Raw genomic sequence first — 26,176 nt, forward strand, 5'->3', positions numbered from 1 at the left:
AACCCTCCCATGAGGTACACCTTGTCGTGGTGGGAGGGCTTAGTACTTGGATGGTGCCTTGAGGTTTATCTTAAATTTTTCTATTTATGATAAATCTTAAGGTGCCTGAATGGGAAGCTAAGTACCCTTTCGCGTCGTCGATGCCGTCAACGTGCCGCGGACGGCAAGCGCTTCGTTACCGCGTTTTCGCGTTGTAGTATTCTCGCGTCGTCGCGTTTTCGCGGAACTTTTGGACTTTTCATATAAAATCCCAATTTCATTTATTGTCACGAGTCTCTACTTCCGATGCCAACTAACTGGGATGTTTCGAGTTTGCACACGTTGCTATGCAACACTCTTGCTTCGTGCTTCGTCAAGTGATTCGGCCCGAATTAGTTAGAACTCGATCTATTGCTCGGAATAGTCGTCAATGGGTCCCTTCTCTTTGCTCGTCTACAGCCACACGCACTGCGTGTGTTAACCCTGTCGAGGAGTCGAGTGGATTCCCCTAGGCACGATTTTCGCTCGGTAAAAGGGGTTGCCTCCCCATTTTCTAAATTGCTGAATGTAAGCATTTAAAAAATGTGGGTATCCTCTTCTTTTGCCGTCTACTAGCCTGGTGTAGCATATAGCAACCGCGGGAGGCATAATATGTCCGGGCGGAGCACCTGAAATCGTGCTTAGCGGGTCCAGGTTCGATACGAGATAGGATAATTATGCGCGAAAAAGAGTTGGTGAACTTCATTTTCCTCTATTTCCGTCAATCGTTTCGTCTTCTTTCCGGTTTGGGCTTCGTCCTTGCTCGTTGTATCGTTGCAATCCCGGTTGGCTCGAAGTTGATTCTCATAAGTGAAATGGGATTTTCGCTCGTACCGAAACCGGGAGAGCCGTCTAATGTATAGGTATACATATTAAGTATATACATCGCGCGATCAAATATAAAATTTTTAATATAAGTTCTTATACAAAATTATCGTTTTAACAAAAGATTTTTATCGCTGTCCCTCTCGTCAGATAATATTCCTAAATATTGCTAATTAAATATAAAGAATTATCGAATAAGAGTGTGAAGATTCGATGTGATAGGTCAACGATTAAATATTAGCTTCACAAAATTTAACGATTACCTTCGATATTATAGAATCGCGAGTTAATTATTATGAATTTAATAATTTGTTTTTTCAGTTATATTTGTACTTACGAATTTCGTATCGGAAAATATTCATAAATAAATTAATAAATTACGGTTGCGAAATCATCGTGTTTTTCCCGCGTTCTTTTCGCATTCTTAGACGAGATTGTCGTTTTAATAAAAGTGTTACCGTTGTTCCTTTCGTTAAATAAACGTTAATAAAAGGTGCGTGGCTCGTACCGTCAAGGAGTAGAAACGATTTTCATCATGGAGAATTATTTCTCACCGGTTCTTGTGAGATCCATTCGTGACGTCTAGTTCGGTGCCCTGTTAAAAATTGGGAATTTTTATTGTAAGATTGGAACTAATCCCAGGTTTTCCTGGCAATTTCCGAAAGCAATGATTTCGGTAGTAATTCAACGACGATACGCTTCTTTAACGTCAAATTAATTTAAATAATATATATTTAGATGAGAGAAATGTATCTTTTCTTTTTTTCGTTAAAATATGTTCTTCATTATTAGGATTGGTATCATTATTGTCTATATAATGCCAGAAAGATTTAATAGTAGATTAAATGTTGATATAGCGTTGTGTATAAATTTTAATTTTTTAAGTAATTTTATAATTTAATTAATTTTTATTAATTTTTATGATAAAAATGATTACGAACAAATATATTTTATTAATTATTAATTAATTTGAAAAAATTATTTAAAATACATGCACAAATTAACGAATCCAAAATATTTTTATAATTTTTGTTAATATAATATATTATATATACGCGAAATTATACATGAATGTTACATAAAATGTGCGAGTACTTAAAAAGAGACGAATCGAATGGGTACCCCTATATCAGTAAGATATTGATTATAAGAAAAATATATTATTAATTTAAATGTTACAAGAATAAGAATCTAGATAATTAATCTAGAATTAATTATATATTTAAAATTATTTCATTTATTTTATTTTGAACACTATTCGAATTGAAATTTTTTAAATCTTGCTGTTATCGGGTTCGATTCGTCTCGCGCGCGACGGTACCCCAAATTATGTGTTCGCACATTTAACACAAACTCCAATAATGCATGTATTTTATTATTTATAAATATAATCGTTCGTAATCACATTTCGATAATAAAGGTTATATCAATTTAATTTTCAATAAAGAAATATATTTCTTAGTAATGGAAGAACATGTTTTCTGACGTGAATATCAATTTCGCGAATTGAAAATAATGACGAGGGATATTTGTCTTTGATTTAATACTGAAATCATTGCTATCGGGAATAGTCCGGAAGATCCAGGATTCGTTCCCTCCTACAGTGAAATTCCCGACGTTCAATGGATCACTTAACTTTTCTTCGCAGATTGATCTTGCGAAATCTGATGTAGAAACAAGATGTTAATCGTTCTCCATTTTTAAGATCATTCCTCTTTTTATCGGATATTATCGGTATGTCACTCGCGTATCTGCAATTGAATATTTTGAATATTATCGATTTATTTATTCGTCACGTTTTATCGCGAATTTTAAATCGCGATATATCTTAAAAATTCGCAAGTAAATCAGTCGGTGAATTGTATATTCACAAACATTACAGACCTCAAATGATTGTTCAAATATTTTTGATTTGTTATACTTTCGTGATAATAATTATATCGCGCTCGTGTCTATTGAGAGCTTCGATCATTATATTTATTCGTCGCGTTTTCTCGGGAATTTTAAATCGCGATTTATCTTATAATTTAATCGTTGACTTATACATTAAAGCTTTGTTTATCTTTTCACGTCTTTGAATATTGTTTTTAGTAGTTCGTGCAAAATGCTGGTAGTGCAAATATTTTCTTCTATAATTCAAAAGACGATCGATGACTATATTAATGACTGTTTTAATCGTGATTCTTTACATTATTTAAATCTTATTAAACTCTACTATTACATCGATTATTAAAGGGACTTTGAAAATCATTCGTTCTGTTATTTTCTATTAAACGTGGCCACAACGCGATTTTTAATTATATTTTAAAACTTATAGAGCTCATTTCTTCTTATTCAGCTAATCATGCGCGAAATAAGATATGTATTTTATTTTCAATCGTGAAATTCGTATAAAGTCGCGTATTAATCGCAAATAAATCGGACAATAAATTTTATGTTTATAAACAATACGGATCACAAATGTTTGCTAAAATATCTTCGTCTGTCAACATTTGTGTGATAATAATTATATCGCACGCGTATCTATTGATGGTTTCGATTATCATATTATAAAAATTATGCGTATCTCGCAATCGCGCGAATATTCCGATTATTGTCGATTTATTTATTCGTCGCGGTTTCTCGCGAATTTTAAATCGCGATTTATTTAGTAACTTAATTGTTGATTTCGAAGTTTATTCTATCTTTTCATTTTGAATATTTCCTTTGATAAGGATTCCTCTACACAAAATCCGCCAGTAATGCAAATACTTTCTTTTACAATCGAAGAAACGATCAATAATTTTATTAATGACTCTTTTGATCATGATTATTTACGTTTATACGTTATTTATATAAAACTAATTAAATTCTATTACTCTATGTCGATTGTTAATAATATATATCGCGTAATTAATCATCATTAATCAGTCTTGTCTGGTCTACGTAAAAATTTTTAGTAAATTTTATATTATACGTATACTTTGGACACTTTCGTGTAATAAATTTTATTTTGTATTAAGTTTAAAATTATAGTTTATATTAAATTTGTATTATATTTTGTAATACATATTTCTAATGCATTGTATTTTATATATTCTGCATTAAATTTTGTAATATATATATTTGTAATGTAATTATTTTTATATTACATAATTTAATAATTTGTAATGTGTTTTTTATGTAATTGCAAATTAATTATAATTTACGTTGTATATATTATAATTATGTAATATATATCTTTTATATGTATTATATTCTGTGTTTAAAAACTCTATTAAAAAAAATAAAAATGAATAAAAAAATTGTTCCTCCTCAATGTTTTCTCCCCTGTATCTCCGCCTTAACGAAGGCATTTGCCAGGTGAGGAGGTTTCAGTACTCTCATGAACCTGAGAGCTATGCCGGCGGTAACATACGCCGATATTCATATAATCTATTCTTATATTTAAAATCATTTGGACAACGTATGGGTACACATACATACACATATAGGTAAGTAATTTATAAAAATTATTTTTATAAAAATTATTATTTATCATATTTATATATTATTTTCAAAATAATGATTGTTATACTCTGGTGCTACCGGCATTTCGTGCACATAGCACGGAACAAAACCAGAAATTGTGCACATTATATATTACCCTCTGAGAACATTCATGGACATTGGCTTTGTAGTTCATGTCCACGTTTTCAATGTCCATAGAGGGAGTATCGCTTTCAGGGATCACCTAAAAACAGACCATGACATCTCTCAGTCTTCTCTCTGTACGAACTACATCACGGACATGAACCATTTAGGCCCAATTCCACAACTTATTCTAACCGAAGTTTAGCTCGTTAAAGGACGATTTACATTCCAAAGCCCATTGTATCCAATCAGATGTCATATATCGGACATTGGACGCAATGTAAATCCTTCTTTAACGAGTTAGGCTGAGTTTCCACTGAGCGCGTCACGCGTCGCGTCAACCAACGTGAGCCAATCAAAACATCCCATTGTAATAACACGGAAAACATGTTATTACAATGGGATGTTTTGATTGGCTCACGCTGGTGACGCGCGCGTGACGCGCTCAGTGGGAACGAGCCCTTAAAGTGAGTTGTGGAATTGGGCCTTATTACGTTTGTTACCGAGTGTAACAACGTAGTTTATGTCCACTTTCTCAGGGGGTGCATCAGGACATGCGTCCGCTGAAGCGGGATGGCCGCTCTCGACAATACAGATGGATTCTTAATCGAATCGTCAGCTCTAGATGCTTTGGCAACCAAACGGAGAAGGTAAATATCAAATGGTTACATTATATATGAATTAATTTTTTTTCAAACATGCATTATATATATTGACACAAGACAACCTCTAAATTAAGTTGTATTACTAATTTATTTTCTTTTTGTTTAAAGCTCTTCGCGTACGATAAAACGCAAGAAGTTTGATGATGAGGTGGTGGAAACAACGTTCAATCTACAACCACCTGCTACAAGTGCTAAATCGACATCAAAATCGCGAACAGTTTCTGTATCTGCCGGTCCTATAGATGTTCTACCAACGCAAACATTACCTACTCCAATACCAATTCCAACCACCTTGGCACAATCAGATAGATGTAATCGTAGACCCACTAGACCAAGCGGATCAAATCCTGGACGAAAAAACAAAAAGAATAAGAATCATTCTCATTCTATCAATGCTACTAAAGATCTCGGACGATGGAAACCTGCTGATGATTTAGCATTGATTACTGGTGTCCAACAAACAAATGATTTGAGAATGGTATTTAATTAGTTTTTACATTAATTCTTTTGCTTTAACTTTTTTTATGATATTAATCAAAAATAATGTATATAATATTTTTAATATTCTGTTGCATAAATGTTCAAGGTTCATCGAGGTACAAAATTTTCCTGCCGTTTTACATTGCAAGAGATACAACAAAGATGGTATGCACTGTTGTATGACAGTGCAGTGTCACGCGTAGCTGTGCAAGCTATGCGTAATTTACATCCTGAATTGATAGCCAGTGTGCAAGCGAGAACTTTGTATAGCAAGGCTGAGGAAGATCTATTGGGTACCGTTAAATCAGTGAGTATTAATGAAATATCTTAAGTAAAACAAACATGTTTGAGAAAAATAAACGAGCGATTAAATTAACTGATTTAATTTTCACCGTTGTTGTATCTTAGTTGCATTATCCTAAAAATATAATCTCTTATTTTGTTTCAGACTTCTCAACCAACACCAGAAATATTTCAAGAATTACTTGAAGCAAATGCACATACATTTTATCCAGCTAGAACTGCAAAAACATTACATAGCCATTGGCAGCTAATGAAACAATATCACCTATTACCAGATCAGACAGTGCAAAGTTTACCACGAGGTGAACATGTATTGAACTTTTCAGATGCCGAAGATATGATTAATGATACCGAATTGATGGAACCGAAAGATGAATTGATAGATGCTGAATTGGCAACAACAGATAGAAAGAATAAAAGGGAAATTAAAGTATTGGAAAATGAACTTGGCAGATGGCAGGTGCTTGTTGATAGCGTAACAGGTGCCAATCCCCCAGAATTTGATAATCAAACTTTAGCCATTCTAAGAGGAAGACTGGTCAGATATCTCATGAGATCAAGGGAGGTAAGAAATAAATAATTATTTTTTTATTTATATTATATTTATGTAAAATATAACTTGTCTTATTTTTGAAAAATTTTTATATCTTTTTTCAGATAAGTGTAGGACGTTCTACAAAGGATCACACTGTTGATGTGGATCTTAGTTTAGAAGGTCCGGCTTGGAAAGTTTCACGTCGACAAGGTACCATTCGTTTGAGGAATAACGGGGATTTCTTTCTGTCATCTGAAGGAAAACGGCCGATTTTTGTAGATAGTAGACCAATTCTGGCTGGCAATAAAATGAAATTAAATAACAATAGTGTAATTGAGGTAATTATTATGATTTTCTCAACATATTGAATTAATTTGGATAGATTTCTTTCAAAAAAATATTCTTCCAAGAAATGTATTCAACTTTTAATTGTATTTTCTATGTATGTTTTTTTCACAGATTGCAGGACTAAGATTCACATTTTTAATAAATCAGGAACTTATTTCTGTGATACGACAAGAGGCTGTCAAATTAAATTTGAATCCTTGAAATATTTGAAAGAACGCAAAAGACAATATTAATTGTCGTTTATATAACTGGTAATTAATTGCTTTTCTTAAATATGATCAATTTTTTGCATTTGAGAATAGCACATACTTTCATTGTATATCTTTACATATATTAATGTATATCTTTATCTTATATAATATTTAGTTGTCTATAATTGTTGTCTGTAATTATTTATATAAAACCATAATTTCTATAAAGAATTTTTTTGAGCAAATCAAAAAATGACAAATCAAATTCAATATTATATTTATTTCATAATATAGTAATTTAGATTTGCATACATACTTTCTTTGGAAAAACAGTAAACTTGACCATTATATATGCTCATATGTTTTGTTATTTCATTCATTCTTAGTATTAATATAATCATTTTTGTGTTCAAAGTAAAATAAAAATGAATAATAATGTATGTGTGGGTGTGTGTGTTAAAAGAAAAGTGAGAGGTACATTGTATAAACTTAATTTAATTGTAAATTGCATATATATATTTCTCTATGTACATCCCTATAATAAGCGAATTAAAACTTGTTGTGTAAAATTCAAAAGTTTTATATACTCGCATATAACAGAACGAGAACGATTGAATATTTTATGCATATTCAACAATCTCTAAGTATAAGCTGTTTTGTACATATATAAAAAAACTTGCTATCCGATATAATCTGATGAATGTGTAGATGATAGAAAAGCAAATCATCAAAGATCTTTGTCGTATACTCCAAGACAAAATTAATTTCGCTATTAAAGCACAATGATATTTTTAGCGTACGCTTCCGCGATTTATTTTATTGACGCATAGCGTTAAGAGCATAACGGGGGTTTTTTTCACGCGTTCCTCGTCTTAACAAGCCAACGGCACTCGTGGCGGTGCAGCTATATTAAGCGAAGCGTAAGGCGATTAGCATAGCATTTTTCACGAGCATTCGATGTAGGCGTTCACACGCATGTGCGCCCAGGTGCAACCCAGGTACGAGTCGCGACACACGCGCGCACATACGCAGAGGGCATATCGCGTCGCGCGCACGAAGCACCTCTTGACGCAGAGGGCGCGTGATGTTTTTTTTTCCTTCTCCGCGAGCAGTCGTGTCCAATATGGCGTGCGTGTTGTGAGCGATGTTAATGTGTGCAGGTAAGTTGAAGAGAATGCGCGTATTGTCTCGCGTGCACCTTGTGCGCGACGATGCTCTCGACGATGAGGGTAAAGTGAGCGCGACGAGCTCGTCGCAAACGCTCACGAGGGCTTAACGATCGAATAACGCGCGCGATATCAATCGCGGTGTCAATCGTACAACTTTCAAGGTCCGTCCAGCAAGGTGCGTTTCTACTTGTGCCAGGTACGTGCGTATAAATTACGCACGTTTACCGTCCCGCGCGCGATATACGACGAATGACAGCAATAACATTCGGCCATTTATCACGGTAAACATGCGTACGATGAAGGACATCGCGCGATGTAGGCTAATTGTAACAATGGCTGCAACACTGGGGTAAATATGGTGTCACCTGTGTGTCAGTTTGTCTCGGTACCGTCTTGAGTCGGGTTCCCGACTCCGGTCTTGGAATCGATGACAGATACGACGTTTCCTCGACGTCGACGCATGATGCGTTCCGTATCGCGTAGCTAGATAACGTGTAGAATGTTGCGAAATTATTTGCATCATAATGAAGACATTCGGCCATACTGATAAGCATGGTCCCGTGTGCTAAAGATGTCAAAGTAATATCTAGGTCATACTTGCGTTACGTTATAATGCGTCGCGTGCATAACATTTTGAGTTTGATTAAGCGGATTAAAGTCGTGATATTCCGAACTCAAATTATTATTTTAATTGCTGCTTTAATCGCTTATAAAACAAGAATAATTGTAGAGATAATGCACACTATGTGTTCTTGCAAAATATATGCATAATAAGGAAAGATATAAATAAACATATTATCTTTAAGAATAATTATATTCAATGATATGATTAAGATGTACATATATACATTTTTATATAATTTTATAAAAATGATATAATGTATTTTATATATATATATGATATAATATATATATTCTAGATTCTGTATAATGTTATAGCAAATTTATAACATATTTTATTTGTTCTCTTCAGGTAGCCTCCTGCTCTTATTAATTGGACACATTTTACTGCGAATAAGAAGAACAATGTAATCAACAAGAAAATAATAGCAAAACAATGTACAATGAACTACAGTGGAAATATGCCAGATTGGCATCAGTATAATCCCTCGCAATCAGGAATAAACGACGTAACATCTACTGCTCAAAATGTCAATTCGGGACACTTATCGTTTATTTCTAGTATTAGTCCAACCTGTCCGACACAGTTGAATAGTTTGAATCTCAGTTCTGAGCGATTCGAGAAACATCAAAGCGATCCTAATTTCAATCCGAGGCATTTCCAGCCACATCTGGCAAGTAACATTTCGCATGGCCACAATGCTGCTACTGACAATACCCCTCTGGCGTCGATGGTACAAATGCAAAATTGCATTAGTCACTATGGACCTTCGAATACAAGAAATCCCATGGTGGATAATCCTATGGACCCGAGAAATGCCCCGATAGGCGGTTTGAACGAGGAGCTAGGCTATAGAAACAATCAGGTGCCTTTAAACGGGCCTATCTCGCATATGAATGGACCAAACGTAATGAATATGAATGCATCGCCGCATGGATCTATAGGACCACGAAACACTAATGTGAATTCGCATGCCGCTAACAGAACGGCAGGCCCACCAGGTCCTCCGCCATCCTATGTTCCTTGCAAGGGATTGTGTTGCAATCCAGATCCTAATATAGGTTACCAGCAGTGGGAAAAGTACTGCTCCTACCAGAACAACGCGACTTATAGAGAGAACATTCGTTCGTCCGCCGGATATCAAGCGGACGCTCGACGATTCAACAACGATTTCAACTTTAGAAAGGATAATTTCGACGGAAAGGAGGTTCTATCGTCCGTCGTACCACCGTCTAACGGACCTAATGCGGATCATCGGAGAAATTTTTCCGATTTCAAGTATCGCAAGGATCGTTTGCTTTCGCGAAACTACCCGCCTTCCTCGGCTATGTTACAGAATTATCCTATGCAAAACTATAATTACACGGCAGAGTATCAAAAATATTCCTACAATGTTAAAGAATATCCCAAGATGAGCGGTATGAATGTACCGAATCAGGGGATGGTTAAACATCAAGAGCAAGGTTTCGTGATACCTCAGCAAAAGTACAACAGTAAGCAGGTACCGTATCAAAACAATGGCGGCGCTATGATGCCGAGCAACATACCGTCCGCCACGAATGTGCCGAACCCGAGTATGATTCCATCCGCGCAGAATACCTACTTTAATTCGCAATACCCGAGAAATATACCGACAGAGAATACACACGACTGTCAAGAGACTGCCACCGACAACGTATCCATGGTAAATAGAATGCAGGCGTCGACCATGCATACCGTTCCCCATCATCGATATCAGCTATATCAACAGAAGGTAGCGATGCAGAGATTCTCGATAGAAAATAATCTCAAGGAGTTTTCGAGAATACCTGGATACCAATCACATCCCAAGTATAAGGAATGCATGCAGAAGTACAGAGAAATACTGAAGTGTCAGCAAAACATCACATATCAAGGGCCTATTCAACAAACTCCACCATGCGCCACTGCGTCGACCGTCACTAATACTTCCACCATCCCACCTATAAATTTACAATTCGATCAAAACGGCGTTTTAATAAATTCTAATTACATGCCCGAAGCTTTTTCTAGAATACAACAAGTGCCGCTGGTAAATCCTCAAGCACCACTGGACAATTCGGCGGATAAGCAAGCAGGCAAGCAGGACAGTGTTCCCGAAATGGCGAATCACAACGTTCAAAAACCGGAGCGATTGATCTCACAGCAGCATAATAACGGCGATCTCGCGGCGACTGTTCTGTGTTCGGAAAGCGTTCAGAAACAAGATGGATATCCTGCGCAAAAGAGTCTCGATCACAGCCAGTTTGAAGTGCAGAAAACGGGAGGCGAAAACTTTAATAACTTGGATACAAACGCGGGCAATATGGCTATACGACAGAAAATGTCCAAAGAATTCGCCGACAAGCCGGAATTGGACGTACGACAGTTTCTGGCTAATTGGGACGAGTCGGAAGATGAGGATGGCGCGAGCAACAACTTGCCAAGCGCTATTTTGAGCGAATCAACGCCAGTAGTGATTGTGGGTTACGAGAATGTGAATCTCTCGGCGAAGACGTTGGAAGATTTAAACGGCTCCAAATCGGAAGAGATCGCTTCGAACGTGATAACATTCGAGAATCAAAATAAGAACAGTAACATCGATGTGGTGCCCGCCCAGGATTGTCTGACGATATCGTACTCGGCTGCGCAGAACCTCGAGATGGCCAAGGATTCAACGTGCAAGGAAATCATATCGAAAGAAAATATCGTGCGACCGGGAAGTCATATCATACAGTGTATAAGGAACGGGCCTGACGAAGTACCGACAATTCATATAGTCGATAATCTGGAGATAGGTAGTATTTTGCAGGTTGCTAACGGTCAAACGGTTGCCGAGACTCTGGAGCGACAGGAAGCGGTGTCATTCTTTCAGGAAGGAACAGAAGTCACAGCGAGCGCGATAACTCTCGCGATTGACAAGAAGACCGACAATGAGTCCGCTTCAACTGAATATAATGCTGAAACGCTGAGCAAAGACATCGTCGAAGGCTCCTCTCCTCCTAAAACAGTGGAGGATACATCGCAGACACGGGTAAACGACTCGGAAATTTTGCCTATATCTATAAAAGATAACAACTTGGACGTTCAAAACTTGAATCTGAAGAAGCAGAACAGTTTTGCGAGCGAAGAATCTCATAATCCGGATGACATAAGTCTGCCGGATCTACCTACATCCGAGTGCACCCCGATCTCTACCACACTAAATACGCCCATTCATTCCGACAACGAGGAATCGTCGGAATCTCATGCCGATAATCTCACGATACCAACGAATCCGATAGAAGTTATACAAAACAGTCCCATGCTCAGTTTCACGCAATCGCCGACGAATAGGGAACCTTATGATCATTTGAGCGACGAACGGAATAAACCAATCGATTCGTCGGGAGGTGAATATCGAGCCGAGAATCATTTCAAAAACGACGCGAGTAATAACATGCTAGATCACGATACCGTTCTTGGTACATTTGAATTTTCCAATATTGATAAGAACGACTCAACGATAACTACGAAAAACGAAAAGGAGCGTGCGAATATAAATGAAAATTCGAAAAATAGCAATGAGAAAGCGTCCTCACCGCACGATGAAACGAAAAACGCAGAGACCGCCAGTATGCGAATGACTTTGACCTCTGCGGGTGAGTATGAATTAAAGATCGTTTCAACAGGAACGCAGCAGAGTAAGCCGATGCGGGATTATAAAAATTCAACGATCACCGAGCATCGTGCGAACGAATCTCAAGCCACCTCCTCGGCGGATGCTCATAAACAATTACAAATACTTCCGGAACCGAACGTGAAAACTACGCTTCGATATTCTAATTCGATGGAGTTAAACAATATTGCATTGCAAAATATTACGAGTGATCCGGACCCCGTTGAACTTGATGGTCGAGATGTTAATTATTCCGAAAAGAAATGTATGTCGACTTGTCAAATAATAACAAGTACGATAAGTTTATTACCGACAAACGATGTCACATCGAAGAATTCCAGACCAGCGGTAGAAGATGATTGCTCGACGAAAACTGTAAAAAGTAACTCTATGTCACATAGTACAAAACATTCGACTTTAAGCAGCGACAAGTCGAAAAAATGCGAGACATTTACGGGCGATAAATTTGCGAAGGAGGATTCCCTTTTGGAGAGAAATGTCAACGCTAATAAAGCAGCAAAAATCGATGCAAAAGACTCGAAAAATTCTCGACACGTAACACTTACGGATCATAAAAAATCAATTTCGGACAATCAAACAACTCGCAAAAAAACATTTTCGTCCGAAAATGCGGCGGATAAATTATGTAGCGAAACAATTATACATCACAATAAACATACTCAAGAAGCGGCGACGCTCAAGGACAAATCCTGTCCTGTCGAGAGCTTTAAAGAACCTGATATTTCACGTAATAAACCAAGAGTAATTGATAACGTTAATATCGACGATAGCGGAGAAAGAATGCGTCTTCTAAAGGAATACAGGAGAATGAAGTATAAAACGCCTACTGTGGGACTGCAGAATAAAAATAAAGATACACAAGAAGATTCTGAAGCGAACAAGAAACTTAATTCTTCGTTGAATTCTGAAGAAGTGTTGCAATCAAGCAATAGGGAGCTATATCAAAAGGACATAGCAAGACTGAAGTCATCCGAGGAACAAGAGAAGAAGCATGCAAGTATTTTGAAGACATTTGTAACTAAGAATATAAATCCTGATTTTGCCATTCAAGTTACAAATGTCAATTTAAAACGCAAGGATAGTGATCAAAAAGAATTGCAGCATTTGGAAGAAGAGACGAAGAGTAGCGGTCCCCTTGACGCGATTAAAATTGAGATAAATGTGTCGTGTACGGAACGAAATACAACGAAGAAGCTGTTACACGAGAATATCAAGAATGCTGTCGCTGAAACGATCGGTCACTTGACTAATTCGATCTCGAACGGAGTTAGATCGAATTCGACAAATATAACGGAAATTCAATGTGACAAGAAGACAGTTTGCGATAAAGCGGCGGATTGTCACGATTATGAGAGACGCAACCGATCTCCAGCTGCTTTAACGGAAACATCTACGTATACTGAAGTTTGTGAGGATCCAACCAACACGGAAGTGGTCAAACACGATGCGGTTAGCACCACATACAAAGAAGACTCAACTAACGACGAAATATCCGGCTCGCTTAAGAAAAGACGAAGCTCGTTAGTGGAAGGAGAATTAATCGATGATTTATATGAAAATAAAGGTATTTTACATTTTTGAGAATGGTAAGAAAATTACTTTTTTTTTTTGTGATATAATAATCTTACAATATATCTTTCTTTCAGGTAATATCAATATCGAAACTGAATCAAAATCAGAACAGACGGTCATCAGAAGAAAAAGCTTGCACGAAGAGTCAGACAGGAAAGTTATTGCTATCAATTCCTGTATCGAGGAATTGAAAACTTCGGATCATTCGCCATGCGTGGGATCAACGTCGAGAAATGTCAGCGTTCAGGAGCATCAGGAAAATACCACTGCTTCTTTATGCAGGAATGCAAAAAACTTCCAAGATGATATTACGTCTAAATTAAATGCGATTCCATCGACTTCTTCGAATACGATGGATTCAAGTCTGGAAAACGCCAGTTACAATAATTCTATACATTTCGATTATAACCACTTTGACGTTGCTCCCAACGAAAATGCAGATGCGAATGCAAAACGTGTCGATAAATGGAAAAGGTCAAAGAAGGACGACGGTAGATTCAACAACTTTGACCTATACGAAAACGCCAGCGGTTACGTAAATCCGACTTTTTTTAGCGCGGACGAATTGGAAAACTTAAATACAGTTCCTGTATATACCACCAAAGATGGCAAGATCACTTACAGTCCTAATCCCCGATTCACGTATCGCGAATTAATCATGGAAGCTCGCGCGAACGAGAGTTACGATAATACGCGCGAATCGTATTTGGCGAGATCTCCATTGTACGATTATTATAACTGTTCCAAGATGCGGAAGATATTCAAAAGAAATCGCGACGTCGCTTCCAGTAGAAAAGGGAGAGAAGGGGAGATTTCATCTACAAGACACATTGATCATTTATCAAATAAAAATGTTTACAAAAGCAATCCTTGCGCAAAAACATCCCGAAATATATCGCATCTGGAATTCTTCAATGATGATGCGGACAAATTGTACACAAACAGGAGCAGTCGACAAGAGAGCAAAGAAAATAACAGGAAGAATATCTTGGACTTGAGCTTTCTCGAAAAACAATATAATCTGGACAATGAAGCCGCATCTAGCACTAAATATTGTAAGACGAAAGCATCGACGGATAATCTCGCGTGCGAGAAAGGACATAGCGAGAGCTCCGTACTTGATTCGAATTTATTTCTACCACCAAAACCGCCTTGTTGGGAAGAGACAATGGAGTCGATTAAATCGTATTCGTCCCATATTGACAGGAGAAACAGTAGTGCTAAGGAATTAAATTTCAGTGAAATATTTGCCGCACAGAAACGGTTGGATTCTTTCCCATTTTTGTCGACAGATCAAGATTCGTCCGACAACAGTAATCGCAAGGCAGTTTCTACCACGGCAAACGAGACAATAATGCATCGCCTTACATGCGACTATACTGAAGATTTAGATTCACTCCGGAACAACGATTCACAGTGCGAACAATTAGATATTGTTCCTCATAATAAAGAAGAAAATGAGTGTAATAATCAGAATGATACGTTAACAAGAGGCATTAATAATGAATCAGCAAATATATTTAATATATCGTTGAATATTGAAAGAAATGATGAATATGCAAAGAAGCAAGAATGTCAATCCGATGAAATTAAATCCAGTGATTTGTTCATTGAACAATCTTCTTCTAAAGTAATAGATGAAAAAATTCACAAAGAGTCAGAAAAAAATCAGTGTTCTATGAATAATGTAAAAGATGTGGAAACATTAACAAGATCTCATTTAAAAGAAGATGATATTCAAGTTTATTGTACACCTGCTTCTCCAAAGGAAGATAAATCTAACGAGAATGCAAATGAGAAACAAGTTTCAAATGAAAATTATATTGAAGTCATAAGTACATTCAAATTGAATGCAGAATCTAAAAAAATACTCGATGAATCAAAGTGTACAGATACTGTAAAAGATTTTGCGCTTACTTTAAATAAACAAGATGAGATCAATGATTCGTTGAAGGATAATTTGGAGTCTGTTGTAAGTCAAGAAATTCTACATCAACAAGATTCGTTGGCTCTAATCGATCGCAAAGATAGTGAAAAAGTTGCGCCTGCAATAGAATCGAATATTTCGATGGAAATCGACTTTAATCAATCAAATAAACAAGATGACACAGAAAATTCTAAAGTATGTAAATTAAACGAACCGATCATCGTGCAAAATCCATCCGACGTCATACCTATAGAGCAGTTATATAACGAACTAGGCAACGAGCAGCAAAAGCTGGAAAATGATAGAGAAAGAGCTGAAGTTTTGTCGAAGGATCAGGAAAATGACGAAGTAGATCATTGTAACACCGCCATAACATCTACGCCAGCTGTTGCTTTGGATTTACCTGCGGGAGAAAATGTATGTGATTTATTCGCGAATGAGAAATACAAACAAAATATATCTGAATTTACTGTCATCAAAAGCATTATTAACAGCGATGAGAAACAATTAAAACCTCAAGAAGCCGGAACGAAAGAGAATCTCAGAGATTGCGATATAAGTCTCGACTCTAAGTTATTGTGCATAGATTCTTCTGATTGTGGAATTTACGCGGAGGACAGATGCCCTCTGACCCAGATGTCCGAACATGATTTCACCGAGGAAGATAGCATAGTGCCGATGGAATGGGAGACGAGCCAGATTCAGGAAGACGCTGTCAATCGTTTATGCAATATCGGCGAATCATCGATCGATTTTATGGGCGCGGCTCGTTCGTTACAGGAAACTAACTCGTTGTTAGACAATCTGTCTCTCTCAAGGACATCGGTCACCAAAGAGTCTCGAGTCTCGGAAGCGATCGACGAGATTACAAGCAAACCGAACGAATCCGATATGTCAGCGGTCGAATCGGCGCCGATAATCGAGGAGTCCAAAGCAACACCGACGAGCAACGACGAGAACAAGGAGCAGGATCAAGTTTCTTCCAGTGGTTATGAGAAAATGGCGTATTTGCGTGCGACAGATTGCAACGCTAATACAAAAATAGTCCCTAAACTCGTCATCAAGAAGAGCGAAGCCAGCTCAAAGTTTGTCACAAAAATGAGTTCATCTTCCGTTACACAGATGGATAATAATATTATTAATAAATCGATTTTCAGACCAGGCTGTCAACCGAAGATACCCAAAATGATCATCAGAAATGCAAGATCTCGCCCAGGTACACCGTCCATCGAGGCTGTTCACGAAGAAACTCCTCCTGTTCAAGCAAATATCTCGGATCGAATTCTATTTACAAACGAAGAATTATACACGAATGATTCCGAGGATTCTCTGCAAGATTCAAGTAATTATAGAAACAAGATTCCCAAAATGAAGATCAAACTGGATGAAAAGAATTCTAATAAGATAGTGAGAAGCGAAGATACGGAGGTTTGCGTTAAACGTAAAAGCGTAAAGAAAACCGTACCAAAGGTAAAGATAAAGAATCCTTCAAAAAATGATCTGTCGGATAACTCGGTCTGTAATAATACAATTTCTCAAGAATTGAAAGATCCAGGAAGATATGAGGAAAAGATACCGGTATTAAAATTGAGGAAGCAAGAGAGAAACAAATCGCCGTCTCCAGAAGTGACGCGGAAGAGACAGAGTTCATGTCATCCAGAAGTACCGTTAAAAAAATATAAGAAATCGGGACGTGACGAGATAGGACACTCTACGAGACGTAGTAATTCGTCCGATTCGATGCGAACGATCGCTCCGGATCATGAAACAAAAAAGAATCCCTTGGTACGCATCTCTGAAAAGATTCCCAAAGTTATTATTAAGAGAACATCCGCTAGTGCAGAATTTAAGTGCGAACTGAGTAAGAGTTGCAAGAACGTTATCGCGAAGAGCGCAAAATGGCAACCAGAAGTCAAGCTAGAGAGATATCGGATCCTGGATAGTATGGTGAAGGATTTAAAATTATCTTTATCTCCTATATCAATGCGAACTATAGATGAAATATTTTCAAATCGCAAACACGGCTATCATCGGGAAAAGAAAGACGACCATAAATTATCCAGATCGAATTCGACGTCCGATTTGCTTCCGGTCAAGTGTAAACAGAGAAGAATGTCGGATTACGATTGCGGAAAAATCAACGATACGTTGAGTTACGCGTCATCGCAAGATATGGATTCTAGGGCCAAGACATGTACTACACCAAAGAAAAATCGAGGTAGTAAATCAACCGACGAATTTCAAAAGGATAATAAACGATCGAGATCTCGCGATAATAATTCACGAGTAGAAATAGACGTTACTTTGTCCGAAAAGGAAGTCAATCGATCGTTTGAGAAATCTAACTCGAAAAAAGCTACTTTACATTGCGATGAACACAAGTCTGACAGTTTTGTCATCGATCGCGAGCAAGTGGTGAAAGCAAACGAAGATACGATATTTTCAAATAAACTTGACAAGAAGAATATTCCCATCAAACAGTCAAACGACTCTACAGACTTTAAACTCGCATTAGAGGAATTGAAAACAACATCTAAGATAGAAAGTTTCGTAAAAGTATCCGATGTAAATGAATCACTTTCCGAGGAAGTCAATCTGCGAACTAACAAAGAACAAAAGGAGCGAAATGATGATGTTTTTTTGGATAAGGATTATAGTAATAAAATCGTGATAAAGAAGGAACGATTGAGTAGCTCCGGTGACATAGACAATAATTGCACTTTGCAGGATGATATTGGTTCGCTTAAAGACGATCCCGCAAGCATGTTGGACAATTTTGAGATGGATAAAACCTCCGTTATTAAAATCGAGTCTTCGGATGAGAGTCAATCTACAATAGAGATTTTGCCAGCTTCGCCGAATGGTACTAGCGAGCTGGAGAACAACATGATCGAAGATGGTGACAGCGAGCAGTTATATTCGGCAGACGCAATTCCGACTCAATTCGAGTTGGAATTGGAGATCACAGATAATAGTAACACTGATCTGCTGGATGTATTCATGCCAAAATTAGATCCTATCACTGGCTATTGTTCACGTCGTAAATCCAACGAAGAATCTTGTGGCGATCAGAAGATAACATGTTGCAATAAATTCGAAACTTCATTTCACAGTAAGAGTTTACTCGCGAAAGATAAACACGTCATGAAAATTGACATTAGTAGCGATGATAGATCTGTGTTGGAGAACAATTTGGTTGGCTCTATCAAGGAGATTTCTTCGAAATCATCGTGTGATAAAGCAGTAGCTTCTACCGTGACAAGGGACAATTTCTGCTGCAACGATTCTTTGATAAAAGAAGTTTTGGCTGCTAAGGAGACCTTGAAGAAGTGCCTTTCAAAATCCAAATGTGAAAGTCAGAACAATGCAAGACCAAAGACAGCTGCGGAGAAGAAGCAAGGTTCGAGTTTTGATCTCAATAGTCTCTCGGAGACAACGCATTCGAGTGATGCTTCTTCTCAAGGCTGTTGTAATGATATTATAGCTCAGAAGGACTCTACACCCGCGGCCAGTAACAAGACTGAGAATATACCTAATGCTGAAAAGTCTGATAAAAAACATTCCAAACAAAATAAAAATTCCTTCATTCAGAGAAAAATGAAATCATCCGAGAAAAATGACAAGGCAGATACCAAAGAAACGATAGAAAACATGCGTGAATGCACTACGATATCCTTAAAAGCATCCAAACGACTCGGCGAAGCCATGTCAAATGAGAGTCTAATTCGTACTATATACTTGAGCGAGAAAAGAAAGAAAAACCTAACGGAACAAAGTGACAGTGTTCAATTGCAAGATTCACAACGGAGAGAGGAGAATAAACTTGCGTCTTACAAGATTTCCAAAATATCGAAATCCTTGGATCAGGAAAGTGACACGAATGGTAACACGAAGGAAATTAAACCTACCAAGGAAGATAATATGCCGATATTGGAACCTGAAATCACTGTAAATTTTGATGCGAATTCTGATAGAGATAGTTCCCGATCACCTCCTGTCATCACGATCCAGGATAATGAAGATCTCGATATCTCAGAGTCCAAATTAATAGATGACAAAGTCATAATGTCGAGTGATAAAATTGAGGACGATACGAAGGATGTTAAAAAAAGCGAGATATCTGTCGCTGATTTCATAACTCAATTAGCTTATCATGAGAAGGTAAAGAGAAAATCTTCAATATATCTGCTTTTCTTCCATTGGCTCGAGTATTTTCTATTCTTGCCTCGTTTTCTTCTACAGGCAACGATAAAGCACAGACGATACTGTAATTTGTGCGAGAGATGGTTCCCAACAACATCGCGGCATCGACGGCATTTGGCTGGATATCAACATCGTCACATAGAATTGACACAACGTAGAAGTATTCACGCACTATTCATGCTCTTCACGGGCAAACCTTGCCCCAGATTACTGCCGGCGAATGTCGCGCGAAATGATTGCTCCGTAGGTGAATTAACGCCGTTGCAAATTGCAGTACAAGTATGTTGCATTTATCTGCAATATTTATATCTGTATTACATTACATATATATTTTGTTATATTTTGTTATATACACCGTTGCAAATTGCAGTACAAGTATGTTGCATTTATCTGCAATATTTATATCTGTATTACATTACATATATATTTTGTTATATTATTAATAAATTAATGTACAAAAATTTACATGTAGTGAAATAATCAACGCGATTAACATTAGCATGTATATATAATATATGTGTATATATATAAAATTTATATGTATTAATATGTATGAAATTTTTTTTCAGGATGTCACAAAAAGCTTCAACTGTACACAGCAAAGTCCTAGGAAGCAGAATGACATTGATAAATAATCAGGAGTAAGTTATACATATATACATATACCTACAATTACTGTGATCATATTAACATGGCTTACAGTGCAATCTTCTATAAACATTATTCACGATGATAATAAAAGATGATGCGAATATTTTCTATCGCAGCTAGACTATTAACACACGATTAATAGCTGCTACTAATAGCGTCAGCATCGAAATTTTATCTGCTAGATGGAACGCTTTGAAATGTTTGCTGATTTTTAGCTAAGTCAAATCGATGAATAGGTCATCAGTAACAGAAAGTTACCGGAGAGACAATTCTAGCTCGCAATTAGACGTTTAGCCAAAGATTTTAGCAAAGCTAAAATAATACACGTTCGATTATTTACACTTTTCAGAAGACTTCGGTCTTTTATTTGTACAAAGTTTTATGAGTGATTCAAACGCGCTGAATGTGCTCACTGCGAATTTTTATTTATATTATGAAGGTATATATATACACATGGATATATATATTTATATTTATCATTCCAGTTTGCAAAAGATATGTACACTGGCAACATTATTACTAGGAAATGTATACGGTTAAAATTATGTGAAAATCTGCATTTTATGATATAATCATATTTCTAATGATAGAGACGTTGTACAAGAAAAAATGAAACATTCCTATATTGTATAGAGATATTATATGAAGAAATTTGTGAGCTATGGAACAACACATATAAAAGTGATTTATCTTGCATAATAGAAAGTTTATATAACTGTTTGCGCGATTTATATATAAATGTATAAAATGATATATTATCATTCTGTGTGTGTGTATGTGTGTGTGTGTGCGTTACTGTTAAATGCACTTGAAATAATTAAACGTTTTACACTCTTTGTTATTTCCTTAAAAAGTATAATTACTCGTAAAGTTTTATTTGTGTAATATTTTATCTTGTTATTTTATTTGTAATATTTTATTGATGTTATTTTAAATGTAATGATATTACGTATTATATATGAAAAATATGGAAGATTATATATGTATGTATGTGTATATATATATACATATACATACACACATATATATATATATATATATATATATATATATATATATATATATATGTATATATATATACACACTTCATTGAAACGTCTATTATAATATTGCAGAATATTTATTAAAATCATATCATGCAAAATTGATATCATTATGCAAAATAAATAATGTCCCATAGCTCTCATATTATAGTTGATGCAAAAACTATGGCAAGATCGTTAGAGAAGATTGTAGAGAAAATCTGTATCTAGCGTTATATTAGGCATTGACAAATGTATATATTGCCATAACACAGAGGATCTATTGAAGCAAAATCCGTGATATTAATATTAGAAGAATTTAAAGTGAGCAAGTTGAAGCCAATCTCACACAATTTACACTTTTTTTTTCATAAACAGTCTAAATATGTGTATTATATGTGCATGGTGTTTAAGCACTGGATAGCAATGCTACGCATATATATACATGTATCTATCCTAAAATTTCTATTAATACAGGTTTTACAGTCATAATTTTATTCTATCTTTACATTTCGCACTTGATTTGAATTATTCAAAGTATATCTAGTTATTGATTGATAGTAAAAAAAAAAAACATACAGTTGAGAAACTTTGCACTATAGATTTAAGTGTGAAGACGGGGTGAAATAATTCCTTAAAGCACTAGTTCCTGGCTTTAGATGGGGTTATAGAATACATAATATTATTTGTTAAGAGGCTATAATGAAATGTTATATTAATACAGGGTTGATCGATTGTATTCAACAATTATTTCACACTATTTCCTAATTTATCTTACAAGGAGTTTAACATAAAGTAAAAGTTTCATTCAATCTATTCTAGTTCTGGACCAATTTAACCAAATGTAATAGTTAGATGTGTTAGTTTATGAATTGTTATTATAGTTAAAAAATCTTTATTTTACTTTATTCGTTTCAAATGTTTTAGATTTTATTCGCACGAGTGCCTTAAAATACACTTAACAGTATTCGTTGTATCGTGTTACATATATATATATAACAAAAATATAAAAGATCTATATATATAGATATATCTACATATATAACAAAAATGAATCTATATATTTATACACTTGAGCATGTTTATACACATATACATAATTATGCCTTAGTTATCGGAGCACACATTATAACAAATTATATAATTATTTTTAAAGATATATTTAATATAAAAAATAATATATATATGTCCTATGTATACACATATATAAGAGATGGAAAATATTTTGCGAGTCGCTAATCTAATTGAGAAATCAGAAATTTTTATAGAGAACAAAATGTGCTAAAATTTATTGTTGTCATTCAGATAAAACGTTGAAAACGAAATTTTAAAAATAATCATGTTGCCTCATAATATGAAAATTAATATTTTAGATATAATCGATATGATAATTTGATGCTACATTGTTTATTTTATCATGATACTAAATGTATAATGACTACATGGTATATTTAATAATATATTTAATATTATTTAATATTATAATTTTATAGCGATATAATGGAATGATACGGAATATAATACGCAAAGAACAATAGAAGATTATAATATCAATTGTTGGTAGTAACAACAGTTTGTTGATTTTTGGTGAATATGGACATAACTATAAGGATGCATGTATCTAAAAGAATCGTGTTAACATAATATATGAAATATATATACATATGCGTATGTATTTTAAATAATATAAAGTAAACTGAAAAATACTGACAGACTTACATATGAAAGTATAAAAGAATGTCCTCATAAAAAAATACAATAATTATTAAAATATAAGACTTGATACAATAAATTGTTGCGAAATAATTTTTTATATATATGAAACAAGTTACACGAATGTTTTTAATAATTTCAATATAAATATTGTTATCATTTGTTATATACATACATATACATATTTCATTATTGATTTTAAAAACTATCAGTTTTTGAAAAAATCTCTGTAGTACAAACAATCAAATAAAATGTATGTTAATGTTATTACATTGTAATCAAATAATCAAATCCATAAATATTCTTAGACTTAATGAAATAGAATCAATATTTTATAAAGTGTTAATTACACTCTCAAATATGGTATATATTTAGATATTATATATATATGTACACATACAAGTTCTGCTGTGCTATGATTTAATTAAATCATAATAACCGCTGCCGTGTTTAATTTATACTATTAATTATATATCGAAGAAAGATATATATGTATAAAAGTTACTGTGCTCTTATAACTAAGGTTTATTGTGTACGTTTATCATTGTTGTGTGCTCGATGTGCCTAAAATTTTAAAAAAATGTTATATGCATCACACACATATGTTCATACATACACACACACACACACATACATACATATACATATATATATACATACATATTGGAATTTATGTACATGGAATATTTTATGAATTTATACATCACATGTACATTATGTAAGAAAAGTTCCTTTAACTATGTATAGATATTGATAATGTACATTGAAAATCTGTACATTGATATGATGAAGCGTGTATTTCAATGTAAGGAAAATTGACAAATTGAAGAATTTAAAAAAATGCCTTATATATGTATATTTCTACTAAGTTACTTGTAATGTTTTATGTCAGCGTTTATGAAAAAACAGATATGGGCATTATGATGATTTTACTGAAAATTTTTTATTTGTGTATAATTATCAAATAGAGAGTGCGTTTTTTTAAAACAAATAAATTCCTGTATGAACTTACTAATAAGTAAGGAATATTAATCGCCCATGCAAATATGAACAAAATTTGCCGCGCTTTATAAGAAATACTTAATTCTTAAATAGTTAAAGATGACAGCAGTAGATTGGATTTCTGACTTCCACTAAATATAAATCTGTATAAGCTCATGCAGGACTGTGTTTTCGAAATCCTTGTTGGATGATATGTGCAATATAACTTAATATATATTGTACAGATCACATGCGTTATTTGTAGTCGATTATTTTTCGAAATGTACATGTATCTGTTTATTATATTTATTGCACTGCGTTATTTATAAATATAAGCATAGTGCTCGAATGAATTTCTTCTTTGTGAAACACATGTTTGTTTTTACTAAAGTAAGTTTCGAAATTTATATATAAATATTATTTAACGATTATACACACACACACACACACACACACACACACACACATATATATATATATATATATATATATATATATGTATATATATATATATACATACATACATACAGATCTATAATTGAATTGTATATATTAAATCATTTCTTTTATCAGATATTAAATATAATTTTATGTGTGTTACAGTGTTTTTTGAATTATGGTAATTTAAAAAAAATAAAATTATACTTTTAATAATGAAAATTGACCAAAATAGACATATGTTCTTTACAAACATGTGTGAATTAAACACCAATTCTTGAATTTGTATTTACAAAAAATAAAGCCTTATATGTCAAAAAATCTTATGGAATAATATCAAGTGGTATATTATATTTCTCATTTATATAACATGTAAATTTTAATAATGATATCAAACACGTTAACTATATAACGCGTTCTACATTTTAGTAAAGGAGTTTATATTACACAACAAAGCAGAATATTTTATTGTAATTCGAATGCTAGTTTAAAAACACTATTCATTGTGAGAAAAACAGTACTCTTGAGCAATTCATTTTTAACGTAAAAAAATTTAGCATTACAACTAATTTATAAATTTGTGTGTGTGCAAGATGCGTCGCTTTATTACGCATTGTGTGAAAAACGTGCACTTTTCGTAATTTAATTAAACGATATACGTGATAAGACTTACAAAAATTGTCATTATTGTGGTTCTGATGTCGACGGAATTGCAACTGTGAGATAAATATCTGCAATCATTCCATGAATTAGGGTAGAGAGAGAGCGAGGTCTGTAAACATACGATTTTAAAACAATAAGTTTTGCGCGATATGTTATAATTTCTGTTATTATATTTACACGTACTTAGGCTATGAGAGTGTGTATAAAGAGTTCAAGTTATTATAGTCAAAAGGAAAATAAAGAGTGAAATGTCTGAAGAAATTTATGTTGTATTTTACACTGTCACATCAAATTTCGTACCTTGTGACTTTCCTTTTATTTCCTTCGAGAATAAATTTATTATATATGCGTAAAAAATGCGGCCACAGATTTCGCAAGATTGAAACGCGCGCTCATCAATGATTCGTAAATCATTTGGCGGGAATCGAGGCCAGAATTAGAAAGAGACATGTGTATTGGATGGATCTCTGTCTCTTTTCATATTATATCATCTTGACTAAAGACATTTCTCATTGTATATTTAGTGGAATACCAATCAGGAACTGCTATGATATGGGCCGAT

General features: G+C 34.7%; 2 protein-coding genes and 1 long non-coding RNA gene across 4 annotated transcripts; 2 read left to right on the top strand and 1 right to left on the bottom strand.

The window, feature by feature from the left end:
• Positions 1 to 337: 337 nt before the first annotated feature.
• LOC145965253 (uncharacterized) lies at positions 338 to 2,928 on the bottom strand. Its single transcript, XR_014436658.1, has 4 exons — positions 2,728 to 2,928; positions 2,480 to 2,594; positions 1,352 to 1,438; positions 338 to 870 (listed from the first exon to the last, which is right to left on the bottom strand). It is a non-coding gene; the product is annotated as an uncharacterized LOC145965253 (long non-coding RNA).
• A 2,033-nt stretch (positions 2,929 to 4,961) lies between these two features.
• Positions 4,962 to 7,553, top strand: Rcd5 (microspherule protein Rcd5). Its single transcript, XM_083087740.1, has 6 exons — positions 4,962 to 5,105; positions 5,229 to 5,598; positions 5,707 to 5,907; positions 6,049 to 6,468; positions 6,561 to 6,776; positions 6,898 to 7,553. The coding sequence occupies exons 1-6, from the start codon at positions 5,029 to 5,031 to the stop codon at positions 6,985 to 6,987; spliced, it is 1,374 nt and encodes a 457-aa protein (XP_082943866.1). The 5' UTR covers positions 4,962 to 5,028; the 3' UTR covers positions 6,988 to 7,553.
• Positions 7,554 to 7,995: 442 nt separating this feature from the next.
• On the top strand, positions 7,996 to 25,875 carry LOC145964706 (uncharacterized). Of its 2 annotated transcripts, XM_083087739.1 has the most exons (6): positions 7,996 to 8,137; positions 9,120 to 14,008; positions 14,091 to 17,028; positions 17,101 to 20,104; positions 20,186 to 20,425; positions 20,716 to 25,875. In XM_083087739.1, exons 2-6 carry the CDS (start codon positions 9,211 to 9,213, stop codon positions 20,779 to 20,781), a joined length of 11,046 nt encoding a protein of 3,681 aa, XP_082943865.1. In that variant the 5' UTR covers positions 7,996 to 8,137; positions 9,120 to 9,210; the 3' UTR covers positions 20,782 to 25,875. The 2 variants fall into 2 exon arrangements, with proteins under 2 accessions (XP_082943865.1, XP_082943864.1); XM_083087738.1 differs by having other exon boundaries at positions 14,091 to 20,104.
• Positions 25,876 to 26,176: the final 301 nt, after the last annotated feature.

Source organism: Camponotus vicinus, unplaced genomic scaffold, assembly GCF_025532165.1.
Source record: "Camponotus vicinus isolate PSW18456_S1 unplaced genomic scaffold, iyCamVici1.0 SCAF_14, whole genome shotgun sequence".
Taxonomy (NCBI): Eukaryota; Metazoa; Arthropoda; class Insecta; order Hymenoptera; family Formicidae; genus Camponotus; species Camponotus vicinus.

What these genes read in the sequence shown, in the direction of transcription:
- Rcd5 (XM_083087740.1), top strand. Translation starts at nt 5,029, where the DNA reads ATGGCCGCTCTCGACAATACAGATGGATTCTTAATCGAATCGTCAGCT. An exon ending in TTGGCAACCAAACGGAGAAG is followed by an intron (nt 5,106 to 5,228) that starts GTAAATATCAAA and finishes TTTTGTTTAAAG; the next exon opens with CTCTTCGCGTACGATAAAAC. An exon ending in ATCTCATGAGATCAAGGGAG is followed by an intron (nt 6,469 to 6,560) that starts GTAAGAAATAAA and finishes ATCTTTTTTCAG; the next exon opens with ATAAGTGTAGGACGTTCTAC.
- LOC145964706 (XM_083087738.1), top strand. Translation starts at nt 9,211, where the DNA reads ATGAACTACAGTGGAAATATGCCAGATTGGCATCAGTATAATCCCTCG. An exon ending in TGATTTATATGAAAATAAAG is followed by an intron (nt 14,009 to 14,090) that starts GTATTTTACATT and finishes TCTTTCTTTCAG; the next exon opens with GTAATATCAATATCGAAACT. An exon ending in CGTTGCAAATTGCAGTACAA is followed by an intron (nt 20,426 to 20,715) that starts GTATGTTGCATT and finishes ATTTTTTTTCAG; the next exon opens with GATGTCACAAAAAGCTTCAA.